The 17,677-nt window shown below is 37.3% G+C and overlaps 1 protein-coding gene across 4 annotated transcripts in view; it reads left to right on the top strand.

The window, feature by feature from the left end:
* Nucleotides 1–2,304: 2,304 nt before the first annotated feature.
* Nucleotides 2,305–17,677, top strand: part of tnrc18 (trinucleotide repeat containing 18) — an 81,168-nt gene continuing 65,795 nt past the window's right edge. For all 4 annotated transcript variants that reach the window (XM_063012775.1, XM_063012766.1, XM_063012759.1 and 1 more), the window contains exons 1-2: nt 2,305–2,467; nt 5,058–5,383. In XM_063012775.1, the coding sequence (XP_062868845.1) occupies nt 5,173–5,383 (211 nt within the window). In that variant the 5' untranslated portion in view covers nt 2,305–2,467; nt 5,058–5,172. The remainder of the gene's footprint in view (nt 2,468–5,057; nt 5,384–17,677) is intronic.

Below are 17,677 nucleotides of genomic sequence, written 5' to 3'. Positions count from 1 at the left end.
ACAAAGGCGTCTATCTCCGCGTCCAGCAAAAACAAAACATGCGTCTTTGTACGGCTTTCTGACTCACAGTTACATAAACAAATCAGTGAGTAGTAGTTTATTGTTGTTCCGTAGGTCATTAATAACTTGCGCAGACAGGCGTGAAGCTTCAAGACAGCCGCGAGTTTTAGCTAATCATTTCCAAAACAAAGTAGCGCGCCATTCCTTACTGAAAAAATGACAACAATCCGATACCATAGTGGTTATATTTCATTAGACGCGTACAAGTCGTTCATGAGGAAGTGAAGCGTTTGTAGAAAAGCGAAAGCTGTTCTGCAGAACCTGGAATTGCACTCATAGCAGTCGGGTCGTTTTGTTGCTTTTGCCCTAAACGCTGCCTTCCACAGAAGGAGGGGGAGAGGGGGAGAGGAGGAGATGGAGGGCTTGAAACCGACTCTCTGTGGTGCGACGGGGGCAGTTTGAAACCGAACCACACTGTCTTTTTAAAAACCAATATTTTAACCAACGTGAAACGTCCTTATACCTTGATCATCTTAATGTAACCACTATTTACATAGACGATCCGTGCGATTTTCAGATCACAGCAGTTCTGGTCATTGCCATATTGCCTAACCCTAGACTAGAAACCTGATTTATAAGCGTAAAATTGTAAAATTGTCACGGTTTGTTGAAAAATCATACAAAAGCTAACTTACTTCACTGACTACTGTTGGCTACACTAAGTACATACTCAGTTTATTTAGTTTTTGGCCAGTCACAAAATAAACTGAGTCTGTACATAATGTAGCTAGAAAAACATGGCATTTTGCATTTAGAAATACTGGGCTCTTTTCATTATATATACATTATTTCCAAGACTGTTTCCTGAAAAAAATTGTTTATGACACCATGTAGATTCTTAGGAATTAAGTTGTCCTTCACTTGAAATAATTACATCTCAGAGCACTTAAAACCAACTGGTTCAGGGGGTTAATACTGTGTTTGTTTTAAAGCCCTGGAATTATGCTGCATTTCACACTGTGTAAGTAAATAAGTGACAGCAGATCAGTCAAACCTCGTCTTGCTATCTCATGTTTTTTTTTCCATGTGTTTTCTCATGTCAGTTTTATTACCATAAGGAATTTATAATGTTTGGAATTTTATGGCACCACACACACACAGACTTTTGTAATCAACAGTAATGTTGTACAGACATCAAATTCTTAGTCAATAGGCCTGATATTTACTCATTGTATTTATTAAACAGATTTGAATGTAAAATGATATATGTGTATGAACTTAAAATGTTATGTAGGTAATGACAACCCTCTAAAACCTAGACTTGTGATACCATCACAACAATTTTGCACAACCAACAAAATGTATTTGCCATTAGGCCTTATACTATTTGCACAGTTCTTCTGTAGTTATATGCACTCATATGTTTATGCTTTTGTGCTGATGTGTATTGAGTGGCACACCCTAACTCATTCAATCACTAACTCACACCTAGAAAAGAAAGACACTTTGAAGTGGCATGATAATACAAAAAAAGAGCATAATAACTAGTAAAACCTGATATCCATACACTAGTCATTGTGTTGCCTAAACAGGTTTTTTGTTTTACACTTTTCATGCAACATACATTTCGCCATGTGCCTTGGGAAAATTTCAATCATATGAATCTTTTGTATAGAGCCAAGTCTTGTGAAATAGTGCTGGTAATCTGTGATTATGCATTGTTTTTCCTTTAACAATCAATGAGAAAAAGTAAAAAAAAAAAGTAACATTACTGTGTATTAAGCAGGGAAAGAAGTCAACCATACTTCCTATACTGCCTTTTTACTAATAAAGTTTGAACCTCCTAGTTGATGCCACTACTTTTACTACTTTTCCCCCTGTAGACATGGGAGTGTCATTGTTCTAGTTGTCTGAGACTTTTTCTTGCTAATATTTAGGGGAAATTTCATGGATTTTTCAAATCGTTTGCTTTTGTAAAAGTAAAATATAGCTACTTTGACAGCCCCCCTTTAATTGCCAGAACTTGAGCGGCCTTGAAACTGCCCTCTACAAATTCCCTGCTTGTTTTGATCACTGAAGGAGAGGAGAGGAGAGGAGAGGCGGCTTGAAACAGTTCGCCCTCCTTAGTCCATAATTGGTTTTATAGAACTGGCCGAGAGCCAAAGTGTTTACATGAGATGATTGACAGTCGCGGCGGCCAATCACAGGGCTGGCTGTAGAATTTGTCACGTACGGTTCGAGGGGGCGGGGCGTGTTAAACAATGCTTGTTTCATTGCAGAAGAGTTTAGTGAGATCTACAGTGGTTTGTGCAAGAGGCCTTCATTTCCCTTCCCCTGTACAAGCGAACCTCTGTCTCTGCCTACCTACATACGGATGGTCTGTAAATGGAGTATAGGAACTATTACAACTCGAGACTGGATTTTTTTTTGAAGGAACGGAATTTTATGAACTGAGTCGCCATTACAAGTAAGACGCAGTTGCCCGCTATACGCGGTTCGGTTGTGCGTCTGAAGCAAAACTGGATTGTTTGTGATATATTTAACGTTAGTTTGTCTTCGTCGCAGGGATGGATCTACTTTAATGTGGATAGATGGGTGTAAGAGTGCTTGAGTATAAATCCATCCGCGGACTACTTTAGCAAAACAATAATGTTTCCGTAAAGCGATACTTTGGTCGTTTAAACATGGAAACGCGTAGGCTAAAAGTTTGAAACGTGGCCGCCGCAGAGTCTCCCATAAAACATAGGTGCTAAAATATAGGAACAACTTTCAGTAGGATATTATTGAGCCGAGGCTTTAATAAGCGTAGTCATGGCGTTCTTTAAACTTTAAACCGGCGTTACTACAAACGTTTAAATGCTGTCGTTAGGGCAACATTGTTACTACTTGGCTATATAAACGTTAGCACCTATATTAACACTGATATCAATGCGCTGTGTTTACAAACGTAGATTTAATAGCATATATCGACTTCGAAAAACAAGTAATGGACAAGAGCATAAGTTAGAATTGAACGGATTTTAATATTTCAGTGTTGAGATTAGACTAGTGGTATGTACTCCGATCTATTTGATACAACATTGTCTGCTTTTATTACAGAAAACTGTATAAAATTGATATCAAACCGCTCAACGATTTATAGTAGACGTTATGCTTAGACTTGGGGACTGCTTTTGCTTTTAATGACTTTAATTGAGGCAGTCAATGCAGTGCTTTGCAAGTGTAAATGTTATGTACAATGCTCTAGTCTCAACGTTTTAGATTTAACTTTTATTATTAAGTTTGTGGTCAGCAATACGAATAAATAGCACTACAATATGTTTTTTCTCCTCGCTCGCCACCACCCGAGAGGGACTAAACACGTTAGCTTGTGAATAGTGAGTAAATATATAAGAAGTCTCAATGAGCCGTACAAAACAATTGAACGTTTATTTATTTTGACGATGCATGAAGTAATACACGGAACAAAATTACTCAAGTTACACATTAGTCGTCCATGAAAGTAGCAAATGACAAATAGTGTGAAATATTTAGCGCATTGATGGTGTAATGGAAAGTGTAGGATAAAAGGCATGTAAGTCGAGCTTATTCGGTGCAACTTTGTAATGCTCGTTGGACAAACGGTTAAGGCTTAAAATTAATAATAAATTAAACCACCAAGCAATTTAGCACGGTTTACTGTATGTAGACTTACGTGTATCACATAACATAACAGTTTTCAGACTCGGAGACTCTTAATTCATTCTAATGATTTGTTTATCCGCTCGAAACTAGTGTCCTACAAATGTAAAGTGAAGGTCGTGGTTTTGAGTACAGTGTGCAGGCGCCTCAGCGTTTATTTAGCGTTGAGTTTTATGTTAATTACACGCGGCTCAGTAAAATAAATACCACATATCTCTTGTTGGGTTTTCCATTACGTAAGGACTCTTTATAAGTAATAAAAGCAGCAGCAAGTGAGGTTTTTAATAGGAGAATAATAATTTTAGGTAAAGCTAAACAAGCGGTGTTTAATAAGAAAGCCACTGGCTGAAACGTTGTATCAGTATTTATCTTAAGTTCGCCAACGTTCAAAACCATTAGTCTGCAACTGCGTCGACACTAGTAGAAAAACAACAGTGATAAAATGTACGCACTACGACGACCTTGGTTATGCATTAAAGCCAAGTCCGAAATTAGCAGCTGATACTAAAACAAGCGGAACTGCCAACACATTGGTGTAATGGTAACAGTAATCGTATACTTACTGAGTGTACGCCGAGCATATTTGATCAATGTCTTACAACGTTGGGTTTGCACTTATGCTTCTGGGACAAACTGTTAATATGGTCTTTCGCACAATTAACCAGAGATTTTGGTTTAACAGCACATTAAACTGGATTTATTGTGGCTTTTTTTGTTAGCTGTCTAGTTGAAAATGTAAGTACCACAGTCCGTGTGTTAGGATTATAGTACAGCCCCAACAGCCTACTTTAAACTCATTCCCATATTTAGATTTGCGTCTTCTAATGATAGATGGTCTCAAACGTAATAAGGAATAATATTCGGTATAACCAGAACATTCTGTGAACAACCACGTGAGATGCATTAAAATAATAAACTAAACATCTAAACTTAATTGTGCGTAGACGTTTTAACTGAGCTCCTCGCACTAACTGTTAGAACAGAGCTGAAACACTGAACGGTTATTTTAGCCCTCTGTAACAGTGAGTCACCGCTTTGCATGTGGAAGCCGAAGTACAAACACTGGATCTCCTCTTTTCTCCGTACTGCGGTTAAGAGCAAACCAAAATGCCAAGTGTGTACATTGGGAAGGACAGCAAACTGAATTTTAGTGAGAGATTGTTTAGAATAGCAACGTTTCGCCGATATTCGTAATACATTTCCTGTTCGATTGCTGTAGGTATGTAACACAGCTTGAACTTGGAAGGCTACTTTCCCCCCTCATGTTTAATAGTTTGAATCAAACTGCGTCATAAACTGCCCCATATTCACGGTGGTTTTTTTAATCCAATTATTTCCCTTTTTATTAATTTAAGTCTTAATTTGTCTTTCTGTAGGTCGGCACAATGCCGGATAAGGACGCTGATTTACCTAGCGATATATGGACAGTATAGGGCTTTTTCAGAATAGCCGATCGAAGCAGTTTCTTTCCTCGAGTTTGCCAGTGGGTGGATGATGGATGGCCGAGATTTCGGGCCCCCCAGATCCGTGCATGTTCCCCCGCCACTGCTCTCAGGACTCGCCATGGAGTCGCACCGACTCGGAGCTTCCGCCGCGCCCGGGAGGATCCCATCGTCTCCCGGCCACCTCGGCGCGGGCCACCCGGCGACTTTACACTCGGGAAAATTCCTCTCTCCGGCCATAAGCATGCAGTCTCACCACAGTAAGTACAGCGCTTTCATTCTATTCCAGCAGTGCTTGTGTGGCATAAGAACAGCTGATTTTGTTGACGTGAAACTTCTTAAGGGCTCGACGTGTTGTTAACGTCTTCTAAATGTGCAATTAATTGTCTGTTTTCTTAAACTTATAGTATGCATTAATTTACATGTGTAATATAAAGTAAGCGGTTTATGCGATCGAGTTCTCGATTTAGTTTGTGCAGTATGTCTGTTTCAGCGCTAAACGTACACAATCAGATGATATAAAATATACTACTGTATGTAGCCTGTTCGTTTTATTATGTAGACCTGTAATATATAGACATTACGCCACATGGATTAGGTATGTCAAGTCAGAAACGAGGCAGCGAAAGTGTACATTTTACACACAAAATGAGAAGCGCAGATTTTTCGAGCAGTGTTCTCGATGGAAGAAATGAACCATTGCTCGATCTCAGCAGCAAACAGTGACCGAGGAAATGTGCTCGTACTCACTTAATCACTGAACACTGCCGGCGAGAATACATTTGATCTTTTATATGGGTAGCCCCACTGTTACATTCAAAGTTGTCTGTAGAAAATCAACCCTGGTAAAATTGCTTTGAGGCTGAAATTGTCCCTATTTTTCTTGTTCCCTTTACGATCCAAGCAAACCATTATAATCACTGTTTTACCATTCTCTTACTTATACTTATGGTAAAATTAGGGTTCACATTGAGAGCAGTATTTGCATTTTTAATATTTCTTTAATGGTTCCCTGTTCTCTGAAGTTACTATGATGCACTGATCTGTAATTTTTTTATATGAAATAAAAATATATCCTAGTCAGGTAGAAAGGTCATGCTTAAAAAAAGACTAGTGCACTAGATCGTATATGTAATACAGTATTTTGCTTTTGAGGCAAAGTTGTTGCTCAGACCATAAATGGTCAGTTTGGGAAATTTTACTGTAAGACTATTCTGAAATATTACAAAAATAAATGCATTTAAGATTACAGATTCAGACTGAAATACAAAAGAATCCTTTAAAAGTGTCTACAAACTTGAATTAAATCCTAGTGAATATGGGCCAGTTAGTTAAAATGGGCCAGGAAAAAAAAAAAGACTGTCGACTGAATCTGAAGTCTTGGCTTAAAAATAGGATAATCCTCATTTTGTGTTTTGCCAGGAGCTGTAGAGAGTTTTATGTTCTGTCTGATCATTATGCATGTTATCATTTTACTATTTTTGAATTGAGTATTTGCCTGCTGTGAAGTGTACTTTGGTGATAAGGTTGGTATTGTTTCTGTTTTCAGGCAGAATGAATTGAATGCATTTTTGTATTTATTCATTAGATATGCACATTCTTACTTATACAACTGTATGCAGATTGTGGTTTTAATACAAAACTGTAGTGCGGGTAGACGACAGAGGCTTTAACTGAGTGTTTATAGTTGACAGACCCTAATTGACTAAACCTAATATTGACAGGTGCTATCTAGGACTGCACCAAGTTGTGTTCAATACCATTGATTGTCTTTTGTAAAAGTGAGGTAATCTTAGGAAACTGGCATGCTGGTGAATTTAACTTGGTATTTTATTAGTTAAAGAATTAAGATATGTATTATTATCTTAGATCTATTCCAGCTTTTGCTAGATTTAGTTATTTTAAAATAGATGAAGGATAATGTACAGGACATGTGTGAGAGTGAGACTAACTTGTATTATTTGCTGCTTCTGTGCTTTGACTTGATGGGTGTGTACTGTTGAAAATGTAACTACATGTAGCTGTTCTGACATGTTATCTTAGTACTGTATGCTTATCCTGTATTTAGCTTTCCTTAAACAAACATTTGCACAATTGTTCAGTTGTTTTTGTAGCTGTCCATGAAAGGGCAGTTTAAAGTTCCATTTTCTAACTTATAGTTTAATAAAAGAGCCCTTCTAATTTAAATAATACATAAATTAACTTAAATATATATAATGGTCTCTGTACTTGCTTTACAACAAAATGCTTTATATGTTTGCTTAATGACTCATTTTTTAGAACTGCAAGAATTTTTTTTCACTTATAGCTATCCAAAAGAGAAGCAGATTTATTCTGTCATGTTCTTTCTTCAGGAACAAACCCATGATTATATTATTAAATATGTAATATCTCTGACACATTGGAAAGCACCAATCTGTTATTTTCCATGCGTTTTATGACTGTTTGATAAACATGGGTAAATCTGTAGTATTTAGGAAGAGAGGGAGCACTTGACTGTTATTACCTAAAACTGGGGGAAATGTTGAAATGGCACTTTGTAATTAGAAATTTAGAGAAGCTGTAAAAGCAGCCTTTCAAAGCCCTGCTGTGTAGGGCAGAAAAAAACCTTATGTTTGGAGTTGGATTAAAGCCAAGTTGTGTGCTAAAATAGTTGAGGGACAGGTAACTTTCTCAACTTTTAGATGAAGTTGAACTTTCTTGCATTTTATATTGCGTGTACTCAGTTGCCTGTGTTTTTCTCTTCTTTAGATACAAAAGTTTCTCTGTATAGTCTATTAACATGTTTTAGTGATTCATTACCATTTGAAAGGGGGTGGATGGCTGTACCTTTTATTGCCAAGACAGCTTATTCAGCCTGTAGGTAACATACTAGGCTCACTTTTTTGAACTGTAATCAGCAACATTTAGATTAATGATTTTTTTCATTTAAAATAGAGTTCTGAAAGAGATTTAAGTTGAGCATGAGGCAAATGTAAATTGTGGTAATTGCAGAGTTTTTATACATCATGGCTTTTATGATTTTAGTTTGTGACAAACAACCTACAACCTCACATCCCTGAGCTCTGCATTACCTAGTAGAGCAGAATGCATAAGCTGGCATGTTGTAGCTTCTCAAATAACCATCTCAAATAATATGCTCATGCAAATGTTCATGCATCTGCTCGTGCTACTGTGTAACTAGTTTTGTTGAACAGCTCATGAAAATGACTTGCTGCTGTTTCCTACTTTTGTTTTCCATGCCTGGCTGCTATTCACACAGTTGCTGAGATTTTTGTTTGTTCAGGGCTGAAGTGTTTATCCTGCTTCATAGAGTTCAGTGTTTTCTTTTTGTTCATTTCGGAAAAGATGTGTGTTTCAGGTAGGGATGCATCGATACCATTTTTTCCCAACCGAGTACGAGTACAAGTACATGTATTTTTGTACTTGCCGATACCGATACCGATACCAATACCTATTTAGAATACCGTTTTTTTTTAAACAAAAACACACGTGAGAAGTGACGAGAAGTTTATTGATACCACGTCCAAAAATGCACGTCAACAAGTAGCGAGTGATCAAAGTGTTTGTGTGCTGACGTGATGAAATCAAGGAGGAAAAATAAAGGAATCTGAGTGGATTTGGCAACACGAATAGCATGGATTGTTCTGTAGTGAGTTGGAGGTTAATAAATATTTTTGCAATGTTGGTGTTTTGTTGTTATGTTTTGTAGAGAACGATCAGGTCAGAAATACTGTAAAACGTGTGTGTGCCGGTGTATTCTGATATAAACTAGATTATCCCCCTGTCCCACCTGTTTACACTCCTCTCCTGTGTTTCCCCTCACACCGTATCCTGCGTTCTCATTGGCTGTTCGACATGTCACTCATTCCCAGTCGCACAGCTGAGATCAGATATCTGACGTGCTAGAAAACTTGTTGTTGGATAGTTCACACTTAGCGATGGAGAGCCGAGTTTTGATCGCCGAACGAACGCCGAGTTGCTCCCGGGCCGGCAAATCTAGCGCCGACCAGTCGCCGAGCGAAAATCAGGGCAAAAATCGTGTAGTGTGAACTAGGCATAACGCAGCAACGTGCACTAGGCACACGGTATCGGATGTTTAGTATCGGAGCCTCGTTTGCGGTACGAGTACAAGTTAATGAGCGCGGTATCGGGCAAATACCCGATACTAGTATCAGTACTCATGCATCTCTAGTTTCAGGCTCAGCTGCAGTGGTGCAGCTTTAGTAGAAATGTGCTTAATAATGGTAGTTTGAAAGTAACACTCAGTGATTGTAGGCCAGTGATTTGAAGAGAAAGTAAAAATACTGAGGTTGTATGTGAGTTCTCTGATGTTGTTTTCGGTGTAGCTGGGTCTACTGTCTGATTTGTGTTTTATTTAAAGATTTATTTTATTGACATGACTTTTATTTAGGACTTTTTGGTTTAGCTGTTTAGTTTGCATACATAACTGATGATAATTGTTTTAACCATTTTCCTAGTTCTTTTCATTATTTTTATATTTAGCCTTGCTAAAATTAATGACTGTTGGGAGATATGTGCTTAATAAATGTGTTTTGGAGCACATGAAAGTGCAACAAAGCACATTAATTTACCAGGTGTTCATGAAAGCTTCTACAAGCAAAAATATTGCAGTGCAGAGTGTAAATCTTATCTAAATATGCTTTTACAATAAAGTGCCTCTGGGAGTTGGCAATTGATCAGTTTTCATATGGAGCCTTAAGTGCCCTGCATTTCTTAGGAGGCATGTGCATAAGTACATACTTTGAGACTGAGTAGCTGGTGGGTTTACATACAGCTAGTTCAATAATAAGCCCTGAAAAGCTTTGTATGATGAGGATGCTTTAGAGCCATGTTCATTCAACACCAATTTAACATGTTTTTTGGCATTTAGAGAGACAGCACACTGACACGGATAGGCCTACTCAACTGTTAAGTAAATTACTAGCGAATATTTAGTCCCTTCTAAAAATGAGTGGTCTGGGTTTGGCTTCAAGTACTCTTGTGTTGAGACAGCACCATGTACAAAAACAAGTCTTTAAGTTTCATGTCAAGGAGTGGGACTTGCTATCATATTTCACACATATATGAAGAAAGCATTAAACAAAAGCAGCCACCACTCAAACATGAGTGGTTAATGTAGGGAATCATTAGGTAAATGTGTTATGCATATGTGTAGTAAGAACATTGCAACTAAGAATGCTTCAGAAATATTTAACACAGTGTTGGTGGTGATTTAGGATCTGGTTTCTATTTGAGGATCTGGGAGTTTGGCCTGCAGATAGTGCTGATGGATGACACCTTGCTTCTTTCCTTTCTATTCTCTTATTGAGTCCTGCACACTCCCTCCAAATCTCTGTTTGCCTTCCCTTGCCCAGACTATTTCTGGCTATATTCAGAATGTTATGTTTACCAAAGTAGTGTATTATCTATTTATTCTTTTGATTCTTTTGAGGCCATGGCTGTGACATTATGGTTTGTTGTGTAACCTTCACTGACACTAGAGACAAGCTTGCCCAAGGGCAGACTAGCATATTGGCAGACTAGCAGGCTGCCAGGATCAAGGCTTCACTTCCCATGAATCTGTTGGCATTGAATTTGTACTGCAGCTTTTTGTGACGGCCTGTTGTTAAATCTATTGAAAGCACTGGAGTGTTTGGAATAGTGCTCTACCCAGAGCACACATTAATACCTGGCTCTTTTCTATCCATTTTGTTTTTGCTTTGTAATTTATTATGCTGGCTTTTCATTCTAAAACATTTGAACTCTCCTAACAAACCAGAATTGCTACTGGGAAAAGGGGATAGATATTTGTAAAAATGAGCCCTGTAGTCCAGTGTTTGCTCTTGTCCCAGAGCAATGTCCTGAGGGTTAAATGCACCTTCTTATAAGGTGCAGGATGTAGGTGCTGAACTAAATGATTTGTTTGCGTTCATTAAGAAGTCAAAATAGAAAGTGATAAACATCTGGCCTGTCGGTTTTTGCTCTTAAAAGCACTGCTGTCTCTCCCAGCATGAGTCCTGCTATTGTATTAGATAGAAGATGAGTCTCTCATTGTGACAGACAGAGGGACTTTTTAGGCTCTTTACCCTATCCCATGTGGTAGAGAGAGTGAGAGAGAACACGGATGGGGGATGGTGCATCTCCAGTAGCCTTTATTTTCCTCTGAATTAGGTTTTGGTGTACACACACCAATTGGTCATCCTTCATTTGTTAAGTAAAATGAATCGCTTACTTGAATGTGTGCTTACGTAAATGTCATTTTGTGAATGGTGTCATCCCAGAGGGTATTTAAAACTATTCTGCTCATCTTGCTTTTGTTTTTCTGAATACATATCTATAATTATTAAGAATTGAGAGAGACACATTAATCATAATCTTTTACTTTTTTTAGTCTGTCCAAATGAATATAATTATTTTCCTCCTCCAAGTTTTAATCTTGACGTCACCCAGTTAAACTCGCTCAATGTGCAATATGTTGGAGATTGCAAGAAAAATGCTACATTTTTAAAACATGATTCCAGAATAGTATCTTGGCTTGATCTGTTATAGATTGCTAGAGAAAATCACTTGAACTTGCAATATGAACTTTAGTCAGCAGAAGGTGAATACGATCAGGATTCTGTGTTTTTACACAGCCCTGTAATGAAAAAAAGCCACAAAATGCTAGTACTTAATAACACTATTATATTGATATGATTTCTAAAAACTATAGTTTTTAGAAGCGTTAAATCAGCTACAGATTAAATGTTTGGCCCCGCAATATACATTAATCCAGCATGTTTTATGTTGTACGTAAAATTATAGTTTAACTTTTACCTTGTAGCCAGTATAACCCTCAGGATAATATTGATGCTTAGCAATAATTCCTGCAACTGCTGTTTCTCATGGTAAAATCTTGTAAATTTGTGTTTTTAGTAATCGATTAGTAATTTAGGACCAAATGCTGTGAGACACATGAACTGAACAGCAGGAATAATGTATGCCTTATTAAAAGTAAGGTAATTAGTACTGTATAAAGCAATCTGCATATTTTTGGAATTGATGGGACACAGTGGATGCATAATTAATTACTAATGACCACATGAAGGACAAGTTCAGTTTCAGATAATTTTTTTACTTGATTTATAGTTCTTAAAAGGCCACTTTACAGCAGATGTAATGTTTTTTTGGCTAAGTGTTGTGATGTCCTGCGCCCTATCAAAATGGCCAATTGGGAAATTGTGCTAAAGGATAGTTAGCAATGCCATCAACATGTGTATCTAAACTAAGCTACACGATAGGTCTGATAGCTTTTATTGTTTCATGTCTGCAACCCAAAGTACATATAAGTCAATCTCCCAAAGACAATTACCATTAAGAGCAGTGGACTAACGCCTATCCTGCCTTGACTAAACCTATAAATGTAAACATTATTCCCAGGTAAATAAAGAGGTTTGAAACAATAAGCTAGCACTCACAATGTTCTATTTAATACTGTATAAAATGAATATGATGCAAATTAAATAATGTCAGCCATTCACATGCTAATTTGTACCTGGCTGTGCTTAGCTTGATTCTTAAAGGGGAGTCAACACTTAAATAATAGTAAAACACTAGATTCTAGCTAGGAAATGCTTTTACTGCAGGTCACTACTGGTTACATCTCAGTGACAAGGCTTTTTCATTGAAAAAAGTGGCTCATACAAGAACTAAGGCAAAGCGTCTCATTGAAGAATATACAGATTCTTTATGTTCTGCCCTTTTTATTGTTTAAACAGTGTAAATTTTCCTGACCTGACGTTCCTAAACGATGGCTTTTCATTCTAACGTAAACTGAATACAAAGAAGTCATAAATTACAGCAGCATAAGTTCAGAGTTGCAAAATGACTGGGACTACACATAATGACATTTAGGCCACCAAACCCTGTGCAGAGTTGAACTGATGCAGGAGCTGCCTTTCCGCATGCTTTCATGTTTAAAAACAAATGAAGACATGTGCGGTTATGTAGGTTTTCAGCGACTGTTCTTCTAGAGCTTTCTAGAGGTCTGTGGAGATTTTGAGTAAATTTTCTGTAAATGTTAGCTAGCTCATTGGATTTTCAGTACAAACATATTTAAATTTATCTTAAAACATCTTACGAATTAGGGGATGGTCAGATAAATGCTTGGAAAAAGCACTTGGATAAACCAACAGGCCCTTTCTGAACTATCTAATTACAATGTGTCTGCTAATTGCATGAAAGTGCTGGAAAGACAACTGGAAATCCAGTTTAAAGATCCATGTTTGTACTACAAATGTAATTTTAGGTCCTAATACTCAACTATTAGTGTTTAATGACCAACTGAGTGTTAGAGGAAGGCAGAGAGCATATTTTAGCTGTGAAATGGTAATTAAGGGTAATGATCTTGTGACACCAGAACCCCCTCACCCCACAAATTTACTAAACAAAACAGGTTAAAAATACAATAAGAAGGAGAATTCAGTGTGGCAGCATAAACTAGTAGATGCATGTATGCAGCAAAGGCAGTCTGGAAAATGAAGGGATTTACAGTATCCAGTAGTTCTGTCTTATCCTAGTAGATTTAGAACTACCACGAAATATGAAACATTTAGAGGAGTAGACAACCAATAAAAATCTACTTTTTCAATCGAATGCCATTTGTCTGATGTGTGTCTGTGTCCAGAAAAGCCTTCCACATGAATGAGCAGTGACCTGGCTAATGAGTTTCACAAGTCATTCTTAGGCTAATGATAATGGAGGAGAGAGACCAGCTATTACTATTACTACAGTATAAGAGTCGCAGGTTCGACCTGAAAAGAGCAGAAATAGTTAAACGGTTAAATTGCTATTTTTTTTGTTACTACACCCCATATTAAACTCTTCTAAAAATGAAGTCCATAATATGAAGTAAGGAGGTGTGGCAGTGAGAATGGTTGATCTTGGAAGAAAGGTTTGGTCTTAACATCATCCCCACTATATTGAGTACTGAGCTTGAGGCTACATGACATGGGGCTGATTTTTTTGCAACTGGCACCGGAGCTTTACAAATCTTGTATTGGGACACATCACAAAAGAATTTAATCAACCAAATGGCCATGGCCTGGCTAAAGAGAATTCCACTTTTATGTAAAGAACATTGTTACATAACAGGCTGGCAACTATCAGCTAATAAATTAGCCTTTTTAAGTTTTTAGAGACCATGCCATCCTCAAATAATGTGAATGTTGGACGTGTACAGTCCTACTTAAATGCATTATTTTTATTTTGGGTCAGTTCATAATGAAAAAGTCTTATCTGTTATTTAGGCACTTGATCATTTTTATGGCTGTTTGCTTGTCCCTTTCTGTACATGTAGAAGCTGGCAACAAACAACAACATGTTTGTTATCATAATTTTAGATGGTGATGTGAAATGATTTTCAATTGAGTGATTTATCATGCAACTTGCAAAAAATAACTGTAGTTAGCCAGATGTTAGTTTATCAAGTATTGAATATGAGGAGTTATGGTATGAAAGGTTTACAAAAAACAGTGTTATGGTATTACCTTATTTTAGCGGTCATGGTACGGTTAAGCATTTAAGGCTGATGTGGCTTTTCAGTTTTTTGTACTGTACTTGATGCATCTCCCATCAGTGACAGTGTTTCTAGTAAGCTGCTCGTGAGGCCTGTTAAAATAAGAAGTAGTATCATTTGTTATTGTTAGGTCTCTTTGCTAGCATTTGCATTTGTCATCATATGACAATTATGCAGATGGGAGGGTCAGGTGAACTCGCAGCTGCCTGGCTGTCATGTATGCACAGGCCTGTATGAACACAGGCCGTTATTTACTGAGATTTAGCTCATCTAGACGTGCGTTCTGGGTGGAGAATGAAAAGGTGGTGAAAAGCATTTTCAGTCTAGTTATTATTGCTAGAAGGGCCTCATACAGTGTGCAGCTGTGGTTCAAAATTGATTTCTATAGCAGAGTGAGCTGACGAAAACATAAATCTAAGTCTGTATGTACTTCTTTCATGCCACACGTCGTTAAGCTTGGTCACATAATTGCAATTCAGGGCAGAAAATGTAAGTACCGTCCGTCTGTCCGTGTGTTTGTCGCTTGCTCTCTTACTCTCAGGCATTATATAACCATGTCTTGGCATCCCATAAAACACAGGACCATGGCAAATACAGCAGCAAAGCCTTGAGTAGACAGACTCTGCTGACATGCTTCTTTAGAACAAATCCACAATCCAGGATGTTCAGACTGGGGACAAATGATCAGGCATACACACGTGGCTTAAAAACCCTGATTAATTGTCCATTGTGTCAGGGAATTTGTGATTGCAAAATAAATGCAATGCAGTCCTTGTAATAATTGCTATTTTGTCTGTGCAGTATTTCTGCACTATATGAACAAGTAGGCTAAATGCTTTTACAAATAGTCTTTATGTAAATTACATGTAAATAGCATTACAAGTGTACCGCTACACATGTCAGAAAAAAATATAATATAATAAATTCTAGGTTAAAGCAAAGTAAATCCGTTTCTTAACATTACATATAAATGGCTTCCTCCGTATTATTTTACCCCCATTATTTTTGAACCACAAATGGAAGCTGATTTTGGACTTTTATGTTAGGACAAACATGCAGATTGTATGCTTTATATGTTTTACTATCCTAGGCTTTGTGGAATAATCCTTTGTTTATTAGAATCATTTTTGGTTTTGTAAATAAATTTAAAGGTTACTTTACAAATATTTTTCTTATTTTAAACTCCATCAAGCTTAAAAAAGATCTTAAGATCCTGCTGGTGATCTGTGATCTATGTTTAAGAAATAGGTCAGTGATAGTTTTCCTTTGTTCTAAGGCATGCATAGCTTACTTTGGTAAGCAGGAACTACAGTTGTATTATAGGTTTGTTTTGGCTCTGTCTGTTATTAGAGTGCAACAAAAGTTGCAGTTTGTGGCCTGCAGTGCTTAGAGAGGTGTGGAAAATTGACTTAATGTATGATGCACAGGTCAACGTGTTGGAAAGGTTATGTTTAACATGTTTACATCTCCTCTTTTTATCCTTATTGCATTGGTGTAATAAACCTAAGTGTATTCCCATGAATGGAAACACTGGCACAAACAATGATGCAGTGATCTTCTTTTTGCAGCGGCAGTAAGCCACCTTTATCCGGAGGTTATCTCTACAATCAAATTGTGGCAAGGCATGTATGAAAGCAAGGATACAGAACAATATCTAAGGCTTTGAGTGTTTTCAGGACAGGAGTAGCCCCAGTTTTAAAATGTAAGAGGCATGGTGCACACTTAAACCTTCCCAGAGTTGGCAGCCAGTTCAAATTGGGCATCCAGCCAAGAAGGTCTGGGAGGTAAGAACCCAACGGTCACTCTAAATAAGCTCAAAAAGTCTGGCCAGTCATCTCACTCTATAAATCAGGTCTTTGATTAAAGATTATCATTACAACTTTGCAATAAAGTTATTTAATTTACAGGAATAAGGAATTAATAGTAAGGCAATTAAATTATCACTGAGTTTGCATCTTCCTATCTTGTAGCATGAAGTTTATATATACATGGGTGCATATTCATTACTTCCAACCTTCTCTAGGAATCTCCTGTGAACCCCAATTGTTCCTGACGGATGTTCTAAATCTGCCTAATTCAGTTTTTCTTTAAATGTTTTTTTTTTCTTTTTTTTACATTTAGTAAATCTAGTAGACATCGTACACTGCTCTCTTTACTTCAGGTCTGAAGATCAAGAGAGTCTTAGCTGAAGGAATTGTCTCCTTTAAATCAGTAATAAAAAACGGTTGCCAGTTTATGTTGAATTTCCAGTAATGTGATTGCTATGCAGTGAGGAGAAAAAAAAAGAACTGAACTACTAGTAGTTATACCCCCAGTGCATTTTTTTCCTATTAAGACAGCTGTCTTTTGCCCAAACAGTTGCAGAATGAGCTAAACGATAGGCAAAACAAACAAAAATAAAACTTGCTCATGTAAAAGAAGCAAGGTTTGTATATTATCTCAAGAACAGCATACCTACAGTAAAATATAAATTATGATGTGACTGCTTCTCTGCAAATTGTATTGGGGACTTACATTACATTGAAAGAAACATGAATGAAGTACATCTAAGTAAGCATATTTTACACTTATATTTTAGGTAGGGTCCCCAGAGCTCGACTGAACAGGGTTTGATTATCACTGCTTGCCTCTGAGTTTGACATGATTTGTTCTGGTCAGCATGGGCTTCTTGGGGGTTTTCATGTGAATGTGTGTGGTGATTAGAAGTGATCATCGGTCTATGGTGTTTCCCACCTTGTGACTGTCTGGTCTGGGCCCACCTAATCCTTATTTTAGGTTAAATAAGTACTGAAGATGATAATAGAACATGTTCTTAATTTTGCATCACCTTTTCTGTCCACTAGTTGCCAGTAACTTTTGCGCTTACCCAAAGTATTTAAAGACACTCTCAAAGTGTGAGGAAAAATATATTCTCATGTGTAATTCCACATTATAAATACTTCTTGTAGAAGGATGAATGCCTTTATTTGTCATATATACATATACACATGTACAG

This window comes from Trichomycterus rosablanca, chromosome 2 (assembly GCF_030014385.1).
Source record: "Trichomycterus rosablanca isolate fTriRos1 chromosome 2, fTriRos1.hap1, whole genome shotgun sequence".
NCBI lineage: Eukaryota > Metazoa > Chordata > Actinopteri > Siluriformes > Trichomycteridae > Trichomycterus > Trichomycterus rosablanca.
Note: the sequence above shows the minus strand (reverse complement) of the source record. Positions and strands in the feature narration are given on the sequence as shown.